A 12530-nucleotide genomic window follows, 5' to 3' on the forward strand; every position below is an offset into this window, starting at 1 on the left:
GAGAGGGTGGCAAAACTGTTTCCAGTTGAGAACCACTGCTTTAAGAATAAATAAAAACCCACTTTAGGGCTGGCCAGCTGTGGTGCTGATAACACCAAGTTCCAGAGTTTGATCCCTGTACAGGCCAGCCACCAAAAAACAAAACAAAACAAAATTATAGAATTTTATCAAATTCCCAGTAGCTTTCTGTCATGGTATTAATGTCTAAACTTGAAAAAAAGGGCCTTAAATGCAAAAGGGTATAGAGTCCAGTATTGCAGACTTACTTGGTTTTACCTCCAAGACAGAGTGATACCTTTAACAGCATGCAAAGGAAAGGCAATGCAGAAAGCAGAGGTCTTAAACTGGTGGCCCTTGGGCTGGATCTGGCCACAGAAGTGTTTTTGTGGAGCTCTAAAATTCACATTTCTGGCTTCTCTTAGAAAATCAAGTCTGGCAGGAGCAGGCCCACAGTGATGCCTGGCAACAATGACCTCAAGCTGAAGAGCCACTGCTCTTTTTAGAGTGAGCATGTACTTTTTCACCTTGCCACAGCCCTCGCCACTCCCTACTGTCTTCCACTCAGATCACTCTACCCATTTGTAACCTTCCTGACCCCAACAGGCATCTGTGCTTGCAAGTCTTGGCATCGAGCTAAGAAAATAAATGCTAATGGTACCCTATCAGGCAGAGGCCTGGTGGTAATGGTTTGGGTGGCTCTGAACTCCTACCGCACAAAGAGATTCAGCTCCCAAGGCTCCCTGCTGTCTGCCAAGTTCCCGCTCACCTCTCCCCACAGCATAGACGTAAGGCGGGGCAGCTCCACGGATCTGGAAGCACAGTGCCTCTGGATGATCGGGGACTTTGATGATCCTGCACCAGGCAGAAACAGCAGGGAAAGGACATAAGGAAAAGCAACATCACTCCCAGTAACCCCAGGAGCCAACCTGGGGAGCCCCTGCCTCTGAGACTTTTGGGAAATCCAGCCCAAAGTAGTAGCAGGACCAGGCTTTCCAGCTCCCAAACATATAGAGAAAACTCAATGAAGGAGAGCGCATGCCCCCGGACTTTGACTAATTGGGACACACAGTAATTCCACGTAACCCTCCTACACCTTCTCCATAGTTCTCCTGTCCTAAGAGCTCTTGGTGGCCAGACCAGCACTCCAGCCAGTCAATATTTTATTCACCAATCACAGATGCGAGGAGTGAGAAGTGACCCAGCGCATCTTGCTACCGTTCCTAGAAAAACACCCACACAGGTCCCCTAAAGAACATGGTTTGAAAGCCAGTTCAGGTCCTAGCTATTCTACAGATAGAATCCAAAGTAGAGAGGGGCAGCCCCTGCCCAGGGTGATGCAGTGGGAGTCATTAATCCTGGGGCTTCAGTGCCGCTGCACGTCTCCCTGTCTAGGACATGTCCCCAGTCCCATGCTGCGCAATCATCCCACCCATTCCCACCTGCCAGATCAGGCCATCCTGAAAAGCTGTTCTCAAACCCCAGATGTTTCCAGAACATTAAGCAGGCACGCTGGTGATTTCTGCCACTTCCACGTACCAACCAAACCGTCAATCATTTTCCCTGATCAGCTCCCCATTTTCCTGAAATAATCCTATTTAAAACTTTCCATCATTCCTGTCAACAGAACATTTGCCCTAAATAGAAAGGAGAAGTGGAAACCAAATGCATGATTTTTAAAATAGAAAATGCTTCCTGTGTACCTATATCTGGTGTCGATTCACTTCTCACCACCCCCTGCGACCATGCCGGGCTGAGCCACCTCCTCCCCTCCCCCTACCTCCAACACTGGCCCTGACCGTCTGGTCTCCACTTGCAGCCAGAGGGCTTCTGGTAGAACCTTCCAGTGGCTCTCCACAGGTGCTCACCATGGGCACAGTTTCTGCAGGGCTCCTCCCTCCTGCTCACTCCTCTCCAGCCCCAGCAGCTTCCTCACTGTTCCTCAAATATGCCAGACACGGTCCCACCTCAGGGCCTTTGCACTGGCCCGCTCCTCTGCCTGGAACTCTGTTGCTCCAGAAATCCCCTAGACTCCCTCTCTCACCTCTTCCACGTCTTTACCTCAATTCTCAGTGACATCTATCTGACCACAATCCCTCTGCAAACCCCAGCCCCTGTTCCAGTTTTATCTATACAAGGGGGCTTCAAAACGTTCATGGAAAAATTTACATTATCTTTTAATTCCATTTTTGCATAACCTTTTTGAAGTGCCCTCGCATATGTGCACCTGGCTTGCCACCCCTGGTTTGGTACGTACCTCACTCCTCTATCTGTGCGTTATCTCCTGCTCCGTCCCCCACCTAGACCTGAGATCTATGAAGGGTAGGAACATACCCATCCCAATACGGCTGGATGCCCAGAGCCTGAAACACCACTCGGCACATAGTGAGCACTCAATAAACATCCGTGAAATGAATGAAGGGACCAGCTTCGGGTCACGTGCCTCCTGCAATGGGCCCCACCCCACCCCACCCCACCCCACGGGGAACCAGGAGAGCTCATACCGCCCTCTACCACCCCCTAGTCCCCAGCAACTCCTCAGCATGAGAAAGGTCGGCTGGACAACCTGCCCCTGGGGACACTCACTCTTTGGCCTTGGTGGCCACCAAGAGACGCAATGGGCGGCGAGAGCAGAAGGACTGGTTGAGGATGGACTCCACCTCCGAGAAGGGCCGCAGGAACACCAGGTCCTCATTGATGGAGTAAATCTTCCTCCCCACCAGCAGGCCGGCCATCTTGGCAGGGAGAAATGCACCCCGGTGACTAACTTCCTTCCCTCCTCACTAAGGGACCCAAATTTGTCCCAGCAACAAGGTACCAGCTCCAGAGACCAAGCAGGATGAGGGAAGCCCAGCAGGGCAACCCCGTCCCCTCTGTGGTAAGCTGTTAAGGGGCTTGAGAGACTTGGTTCTGACCAATGAGCTACGAAAGGAAGCCCCCTGGAGGGGCTGATGGAGGGGGGAAAAGACGTTTTCCCCTGAGGAGAAATTCTCTGCTGTGGCCTGACCCTGTTGTGTGAGGACACAAGGCGTCACACTGGGGCGGCCACCCTGTGACTATGAGAACTTGGCCAAGAAAGTTAAAGACATGCTGACTGGAACCAAGACTCGCAACCACCTCCTTCCAACCACTCACATCATTAGGAACGTGCAGCCCTGTGTCTCTGGCCATTAGAGGCGAGGATGTGGCTACTTGTGGCCCAAAGCAGTTCTAACATCACAGGAGGCAAGCCCAGCACCTGGACAACGTCCACACCGCCCAGGAGAAGCTTAGAGGACCTGGGGCTGGATCCTTGGCCTGCCACAGACTCACTCTCCTAACCAGTCCTCCTGCAGACTTCGTGTTTATGAGAGAGCAAAAATCTTGCCTTAGTCAAGCCACTCCTAATTGGGTTTTTCCATTATCACAGCTGATTCAGAAAATTGTTTTTTTCTTGTATCTCCCCACAGGGTCCAGGAGAGGGCACTGAGGGGACACACTACAAGGACAGTCCTGAGCAGCTGGGCTCTATACTGGCTCCTCCAGCAACCACAGACAAATGAGTCCTGGGCTCAGTTTCCCCACACAGGCAATGAGAGGGGAGGAACTAGTTGTTACTTCAGGATCTGCTGGCTTGACCCGCCTCAAGGAATGTGGAGAGAGATGCCCCCTCCCACCCACGGGCTGCCCCTGCCACAGCAGCCCCTCTGCGAGGCCTCACCTCGGCCAGCGAGCCCCTCTGGACAGACTTCACCACCACAGCCTTGTTCTTCTCCTCGATGTCGAAGCCGTAGTCCTCCTCCTGGGGCAGAATCTGAGGGACCAAGGCAGAGGAGACCGGGTAAGGCAGCAAGGCGGGCCTAGAGCCAGCCCCACCTGGCCCCACAGGACCATGACCCTGAGGCTCCTCATGTCCCAGGTCTACAGAGGTGGGGGACAGATAGGGGGCCTGCAGAGAAGTGGCCAGATCCAGGCTGGTGAGACGGAGTAAAATACAAACACTGCCTGACACACGGTAGTGCTCATCCCACATCTGTCAAATGAGGACACGCCACCTGGCTGGTACCACGGCCTGGTGCTGGCTGCATATTTGTTTCCTTTTTATTGCCCGTCTCCCCCTTCTCCTCCCAACCTGAAGATGGGGTCTCTTCTCTCGTGTACCACTGTCTCCCCTTCTGCTGGCATATACTAGGTGCTCAATAAATTTTCACTGACTTAATGAATAAAACAGGTCCAAGGTGTCCAGCTGCTGGGAACTTGGAGATAGAAAGAGAGGAGCAGCCCCTCCCCCAGGAGGGTGGCAGGCTTATTGGAAGAAGGTTTGGGGTTCTGTAGTAGTGGAAGAAATGCAGTTATCTGTCCAACATTTACTGAGCTGCTGCTTATTATATAAACCAGGTGCTCTGCTGGATGCTGGAGACACAGTATCAAAGAAGAAAGATGGTCCCTGCTCTCTTGCAGCTGACTGTTTAGGTGGGGAGACAGACTATAAACAAAAAAACAAAGAAATATAGAATGTGATGCACAAAATATACGTAGTTTGAATTAAAATAAAGCACTTAAGGGGATAGGGCATAGTGGGGGGCCAGAGGAAATAATATCTGAGCTGAGTCTTGAATGAAGTGAGAAACAGAACTTCATACAGAGTGGGGAATAGTGCTCCAGGCAGGAGGCATGTGCAAAGGCCCTGAGGTAGGCCCCAAGGCAATGGAGATAAGAAAAGAGATCAGGGTGGTTGGGGTGGAGTGAGGAAGGGGGCAGCACAGGGGATGAAGCTGAAGAGGCAGGAAGAGCCCTATAGGCCATGAAGAGAGTCTAAATTTTATCCTAAGTATGATAGGGAGCACTGGAGGGCTTTCTAAAGAGAGAAATGAAATCAGTGGGATTAGCAGCCCCCCAAAGTACTACAGGAGAAAAATCAATAGAATCATCTTCGTATCAATCTGATATGGCTCCAAACTTGGCGGTGGCAAGGGAACTAACCTCTCTGAGACTCTCTCTTGACTGCCTGCTGTGGGCCATGCATTAAGATGGGAGTCATTACTCACCAGTACGCAGAAAAACAGGATTTGGTGGGTTAGAGTGGTAAAGCACCTGAACAGGTAAATGCTCCTCCTTAACTGCAAGGATATATGACAACTGAACATGGACAGGATGCCATTCTCTATGACCTAAGGCTATAGGGTCTGCATTTCAGGCAGGCATCCTCTCTGCACAGTGCTAGGTTGGGGACGTGGGGAGAACAAGAGGAAAGGGAAAGGTGAAGGAAGGGAACCCCACAAGCCCAATCTCTTTTGTGAAGAGGGTAGTCTTGGCCATGGAAATGACGTGGCCTCTTGGCAGAGTTGCCACCAACCACCTAGAATCCTCCATACTCTCTTTGGTGCTCAAAGTTTGAGCCTCCTTCTCTGGCCATAATCTGAAGGAGGCCCAGCTCCTGAGTCTGGGAAGGAAAGTGCAACAGCTCAGCTCTACTCCTACCAGCAGGCGCTTGGCCAGAATGTTCTCCACCAGCTTGAAGTCATTGCGAAGCTGTTTGTTCTTGCTGCTGGTCCCCTCCATCTCCTCGTCAGCATGGAAGCGGAAGTACTGGGACTCATCCTTGAACTCACTCTTCTCCAGCACTGCAAACCCACAGACGTGCACGCACGTGGTCAGACTCACAAGGGAAAGTTCCAGCACTGTTTGCCAACTGGCAGACACAAGCTAGAATCAGCCCCTGGACAAGTTTGGTTTGGCCAACACGTATTTTATTAAAATGGAATCGTGTGCCAACACTAACATACTAGGATATTTCACATAAAGATCTGGCTTTCTGACTTCTCTTGAAAAATCTGAACTTGCCCTACCTGCCAAAAAGATATATTACAAAACCATAATAACAAAACCAGTGTGGAACTAGAGCAGAAACAGATAAATAACCAGTGGAAGGGAAAAGAAATCACATAAGAGAGCTAGGCATTCATGTAAATTTAGTACATGAGGGATGGTAAGTGATCATGTGGAGTGTTCTACAGATGGTTCAGGGAAAACTGACTTGGTTGGTGGTGGGTGGGGGGATCAGATCCCTACCTCACACCATATGCAACAATAAACTAATGAATGAAAGGCATAAATATAAACAATAAAACTAAAGCTAACCAAACGAAATGTAGAATATCTTTATCCTAGGGTAGAAAAGGAGTCCATGTACAAGACACTCCCCTACCCCAAAAAAGCACTATACTAAAATTAAGGACTTCCATTTAATATCAACTCCATAGGCAGATAGCAGATTCAAAGATAAACATAGTATCTAAAACCAACAAGGAGTAGATACCTAGAATATACAAAAAAGCTCCATCAAATCAACAAGAAAAACCTGGAAAACTCATAGATAAGTGGGCAAGGGATATGAATGAGCAATTAATAGAGGGGAAACCCAAATGGGCAGCAAGTATGTAAGAAGGAGCTCAACCTTGCTAGAATCCGACACAAAGCACAATGAGAAACTGTAGACAAGGACTGGCAAACTAAGGCCCTGTAGGCCAAATCTGGCCTACAACCTGTTCTTATAAATAAAGTTTTATTTAAAAACAACCACACCCACTTGTTTACATATTGTCTGTGGCTGCTCCTGAGCCACAATGACAAAACTGACTAACTGCAACAGAGATTATATGGCCAACAAAGCCTAAATTTTTACTATCTGGCCCTTTAAATAAAAGGTATGCTGACCCCTGTTCTAGGACAAGCCAGGAAAATAAATATAAATAACCAGTAACAACCAACATGTGATCTGATCCCTGTGGTTCACAATTTCACTAAGCCCTTGCTAGTGCCAGGCATACTGCAGATACATGCTTAAGTTCATTTACTCCCTCGACAAGGAAGGAGTTGCTGTACCCCTTTTACAGATGGGGAGACTGAGGCCCAGAGAGGCTAAATAAACCATCTAAGATCACAGAGCCAGCAGACAGTAGAACGACTCATGTCCAGGCTCCTCCTTTTCCCTACACTGCCCAGCCAGGCCTGCTAGCAGAGGCAGCGATGAATACAGCCAGTATACAAAGGGGAAAATCAAGGCTTGGTGAGGTAAGGATAGTTGTCTGAGATAAGGTGGACCCTGAAACAAGGAAAACCAGCCGCCTTAGCTGTGAGACATCCTGTGGTCCCTGGAAACGGAGGCTTTTTCCCGATTTGCTGACTCAATGAAAAGCAGCAGGAGGCGTTCCTTTCTTTCCCCTTGATCTTCCAGGACATGTCACTGGGGACTCTCTACCTGTTTGTGAGCGTCTTTCTCAGGACACCCCTATTACCTCTCCAGAGAAAACAGACACACAAACTGCTGCTTTTTCCACAGCTGGGAAGCCAGGCCCCAGGGAGCTGGCTGGCTTCGCTTCCACTATAAACATTAACTTAGAAGATTCTGGGAGTGGGAGGAAGAATTGCAATGCTGTGTCTCAGCTGGAATGTTTGGGGAAAATAGCATAGAATCCCTCAAGTCAACGAACCCAGCCAGGTGAGGTCCCAATTTCAACATCTTTCAGTTGAGACTGCTGTTTGGGCTTTGTAGGACACACACAGATCTAGGTCCAAATCCCTGCTCAGCCCCTTACCATCTCTTCATGCCCTTTAACCTCTCTGAACCCTCAGTTTCCTCATCTATGAGGATAACAGTGGCACTGACTCCTAGGGTGGCTGCAAAGATTAAATGGCGAGCCTCAGTTTCCCTACCTGTGCCTAAAGTGAGAAGGCTGGACTACCAACTTCTTGGGTCCCTCCCTGGGGAAACCTTGGGACCCTGTAGGTTCAGTTCAGAGGCCACAGGAGTTGCCACGGGAGGTGCCATGGGAGGTGCTGAGGAGGACTCCACCCACCCACCCACCCCATCCTCTATTCTGCACCCTACCCTGTATTTTGCTGCAGCCACAACCCTAGGATTTGCCTATTTTAGCCTATTTTTGAGTTCGTGGCAAGGGACAGGGGAGCAGGGCCATGCCCTGCAATTTCTCTCCCTGGGGGGCCCAGAGGGCGTGAGGATTGCCTGGGAGTCACCCCCCACAGAATGCCTTCAGCCAGCAGCCTTCCCAGAATAGCAGCTGGGGAGGACCCCTAATTACCCTCACCCACAAATGAGAGGCTCTGCCCAGCTGACTGGCGGGAGGGCCGGAGCTGGCAGAGGGCCCCAAGGGGAACAGAGTGGCTGCTGGGAACAAGGGACTTGGGTGGGATCGGGCAGATGGGTGGGAATGCCCAAGGCTGCCCTCCCTGGCCCTGATCTGCCCACCACAGTTGGGGAAATGGGTGGCTGGGGGTGGGGAGGGGGTGAGTCCTAATCCCACAGAACCATAGTCATGCTGAGCTCAGAGAAGGAGGAGACAGCAAGGTCTCCAGTGGGAAGCTGGGAAACTGAGGCCCAAGAGGAGCATGGGCCTATTGGGAGTCAGCTGAGTCAGGCCTAGAACCAGGCCTGCTGGCTCCAAGCCAGGGGTGCACCTGAAGGCCTCTCAGCTCACTGGCACATCACTCACCCTGGGGAAGGGACAGCACATCCAGCAGTAAACCAGGGGTCCAAAAACTATGGCCCACTGCCTGGTTTTCTGAATAAAGTTTTATTGGCACACAGCCACACTCATTTGTTTACATATCGTCTGTAGCTGCTTTTGTGCTGCAAAGGCAGAATTGAGCAGCTGTGATAGAGACTGTGTGGCCTCCAAAGCCTAAAATATTTACTATCTGGCCCTTTACAGAGAAAGTTTGCCAACCTCTGAGTTAGAACAAAAAAGCAGAGACCAGGGAGGAGAAATGGTCAAAAGACCTTCCTGTGGATGAGAACCTCCTGAGTCCAACCACTTCTCACTCCTCTGCAACCACCACTTGGTTCCCAGCCACGTCATCCCTCCCCTGGGCGATCACAGTCGCCTCCTTACTCTCCCCGCTCACAGACTGTTCTCCGAGGCAGCCAGAGGAATTCTGTTAAAAACCGAAGTCACCATGTCCCTCCTTTACTCAGAACCTTCCCAGACTCCCACCTCACTCTGAGTAAAAGCCCAAGTCCTCCTCACATGCACATTCTGGGAAATGTACTTATTCATTTTTGTGTGGTACACACATGCACACACACACCCCACACATGGTAATAGTCCCAAGAGTGGGACTATTACCTGTCCTGTTTACCGCTCAGTCCTCAGAGCCTAGCACAGTGCCTGGCACACAGAAGGTACCCATTGGCTGATACCAAAATGAACAAAGACAGATCCCAGGATGTGTGGTATCTAACAAGGAGAGAAGCTCCTTCAAGAAAAGTGGATCTGAGCTGGGAACAGTGTGACGAAGGGAGGAGCTAGTTTAGCTATGGCGGCAGGGGACACCTCACTGCGGAGGTGCCCATGCACAGAAACACTGAACATCATGAAGGGGTGAGGAGGTTGGGCCCCCAGGCAAGGAAACTGCAAGTGCAAAGGCCCTGCAGAATGTTCTAGAAATGGGAAAAAAGCTCCACGGCGGGGTTTAAAAGTTTACCTATCCTGTGGAAAAGGCAACTCGGGGCTCGCCCCCAGGCCAGCGAGAATACAGGCAGCAGAGCACAGTAGCTGAGCACGCGGCCTGGGCGGCCAGGCTGCCTGGGTCCCAGTCCCGGCCCTACTTGCCATGTGACCTTGAGTAAGTTCCTTAATGCTCTGGGCTTCTATTCCCCATTTATAAAATGGGGATGACATTAATAACAACACCAAAGGGTGTGGTTAGGACTCAACTAATAATTGCGTGAAAAGTGTTTAGAAAGAGGCCAGGCACATGGAGTACTGACTGTTTTTGTTGAAACTGGTGTCAGTGGCACCATTTTCTCCCTCCATCTCCCCAGCTTCCCGCCTCAGGAGTATCCCAAGACCATCCCCCTCTCTAACCCTCATAGTTGATTCTCGTGGGAAGAAAAGTGACTTATCTGAGGAGTGAGGCCAAGAAAAGAGGCAAGAAGGTCCCAGGAAGGGCCCCGCGCGGCTTCCTGCCGCTCACACGTGTAGCCGCCTGTCCACTGTCCCCACACGATCCTTCTCTTCTCCTTGCATGGAAGCCCTCGGGCCAGGCCTGCACTGCCTGGCCTCGGCCTCACCACCCACCCTGGGAAGCCACATCCAATCCAGGAAGAAGGGCACAGGAAACCCATGGACTTGACTCCAAACATGGATTGGGTTTGAAGTCAAGTCCATGGGCTTCCAGCCAAGCCTTACCAGCCATTGTGGTCCTCAATGGACACCTGAAGTGACTTCTCAATCAGTGCAGAATAGGGATGGGGAAATAGGTGGGATTCGTGAGCCGCCCCAAACCCCAAGCATCTACGGAGCCTCAGACCTGGCTTTGGTGTCCCCTCTCCCCCCATTAGCTGGACCAGGGCCTCTGCAAACCACCAGCTGCTCTAGACAGAGAGCCCAGGAAACAGAGCCCTGTGAGGCCAGGCTGAGGGCAAGGCAGGGATTACCATGGTGCATGAAGCCGTTGTTACACAGGCCCACGCCAAGAGCTACCGCCTCCTCCCGGGTCTGGCAGTCTCCCTGGAATGGAACAGAAAGGGGATAGTGTTAGTGGGCCAGCACCTGAGGAACAGAGCACAGCTGGCAAAAAGCTCCACAGGCTCCCTGAGGATGTAGGCCCCATGAGGACAAGGATTTTTGTCTGTTTTGTTTATTGTGGTACACCCCCCAAAACATGTTCAAGATTATTATTAATAAACTCTAAACAAGAAAATTATTTTATTGTACTTGTGATAAACATCACAAAGGAAAAATTGAGATGTTAATTGAGGGACCCTGTTGGTTGCCTAGTAACAACCATTTCCCAATCCCTCCCCAGTAATAACAACCTTACCCACTTCCCAGCCTCCCTTGCAGCTAGAGGTGGCCAAAGAGATACAAGTAGAAATCACTGGTAGGGTGCTCTGGCAAAACCCCTTTGTCTCTGTCTCTTTCTCTTCCTCCTGCCTGGAACAAAGGTGTAATGACTGGAGCTCCTATAGTCATCCTAGACCACAACATGCCCTAGAGGATGGAAACATGCTAAGGACGGCAGAGCAGAAAGACACAGTGTGGTCCCAAAAGACATCAAGAGACTGCCCTAGCAGCTCTGGACCACCCACCTCTGAGCTTGAGAAACATAAACGCTAATCTGTCTCTAATACGTCTCTAATACTAGAAATCAAGTTCAATTACTGACCGATCTAGCTCTAGTCATTGAGATATCCCAGGAAGCCTACTAGGGGCTTCTGAAAAACACTGATAAAAGGAAAAAGCAACATCACCCCTCCCTGCCTGGGACACAGTCATGTGAGGAAGTAATGTTTGTGGCTATGGTGGCCACCTTGTGACCGAGATGGCAGACATTGCTGAGATGCTAATGAAGGACAGAAGATTCTCGGGTCCTTGCTGACACTATTGAACCCATAAACCAGTACTGACACTACTGAGTTCCATACTTCCTGATGTGCAGCAGGTATTTAAGTTACTATTTAGTTGGAATTTTTATCCTTGCAACTGAAAACATTCCAAACTGATAGAACCTGAACCAGGGGGATCTGGCTTGTTCTAGGGCTTGCCCCCCAAAAAGCAGCATTCAACCTGAAACCTGAAGAATAAACAGGCATGGTCAGTGTGCTGGGCAACTGCTGGTTCCACCTCTGGGGCCAACCCTCCCATGTGGAATGTCATCTGGGTGGGACAGTCTATCAAGGTTTATTTCCCTCTGGGCCTGGCTGAGGACACATGATTCCTTCTAGACAGTGGAATGCTCCCTGCCCCAAGAACATGACACTTGAGTGGAGGAATCCAGTGGAGGAATCCAGGACAGAGCACAGTAGGTGCTGGTTCCCCCAACACAGTGTCCTGCAGATGGGACCCCGAAGACAGTGACCTCAGCACCAGCTTCTTGGAACTTCCTGATGCCAGTTCTTTCTTTTTGTCTATTTTGTGTGTTGGTAGGTTTTTTGGTGCCAGTTCTTTCTAAGGCCTGCCTCCTAGGTCTCCCCTGACACCATGGGTGCCTCACCTCCTTCCAGTGGGTCTCCTCCACCCCCCCAAAATTGGCCAGTCTGTTTCTGTTGCTTGCAACCCAAATAATCTCAATACATCCAGGCAAAGTGTGTGAGTTGTGTGTGTGTGTGTGCGTGTGCGTGTGTGTGTGTGCATGTGTGTGCACGCATGTGCACATGTGAAGGGGAAGAGGTACAAGCAGAGGGAACAGCATGGGCAAAGGTACAGAGGTGGCAACACATCTAGCAAGGAGAGGATGAGCCAGGCCAGGTCCAAGAGGGCAAGGAATTGAGCTGCAGTGCCCCGGGCTCAATCCTAGGTGCTGGGAACAGGGTCTGGCATATAGTTGGTGCTCAATAAATATATGCTGACCAAGTAAGAAAGTTGTCAGCAGGGGCCCGATCATGGAGGAGCCTGTAGACAGGCCAATGAGCTTCAACTGCATCCAGACAGCCCTGAGGCCTGAGACCTCTGCTCACTGGAACAACTCCCAAAGGGAGAACTTCTGAGAGGCCCCTCCTGAAGCAGCAGACCTCAGGCATCTCTGGTCAG

General features: G+C 50.6%; 1 protein-coding gene across 2 annotated transcripts in view; it reads right to left on the minus strand.

Annotated features, from left to right (window-relative positions):
* Nucleotides 1-12530, minus strand: part of PREX1 (phosphatidylinositol-3,4,5-trisphosphate-dependent Rac exchange factor 1) — a 212293-nt gene that overhangs the window by 31186 nt on the left and 168577 nt on the right. For both annotated transcript variants that reach the window (XM_008577372.1, XM_008577371.1), the window contains 5 exons: nucleotides 10436-10508; nucleotides 5458-5600; nucleotides 3698-3790; nucleotides 2584-2732; nucleotides 767-852 (listed from right to left, as the gene is read on the minus strand). In XM_008577372.1, coding sequence (XP_008575594.1) covers nucleotides 767-852; nucleotides 2584-2732; nucleotides 3698-3790; nucleotides 5458-5600; nucleotides 10436-10508 — 544 coding nt within the window. The remainder of the gene's footprint in view (nucleotides 1-766; nucleotides 853-2583; nucleotides 2733-3697; nucleotides 3791-5457; nucleotides 5601-10435; nucleotides 10509-12530) is intronic.

Source organism: Galeopterus variegatus, unplaced genomic scaffold (assembly GCF_000696425.1).
Source record: "Galeopterus variegatus unplaced genomic scaffold, G_variegatus-3.0.2 Scaffold1500, whole genome shotgun sequence".
NCBI lineage: Eukaryota > Metazoa > Chordata > Mammalia > Dermoptera > Cynocephalidae > Galeopterus > Galeopterus variegatus.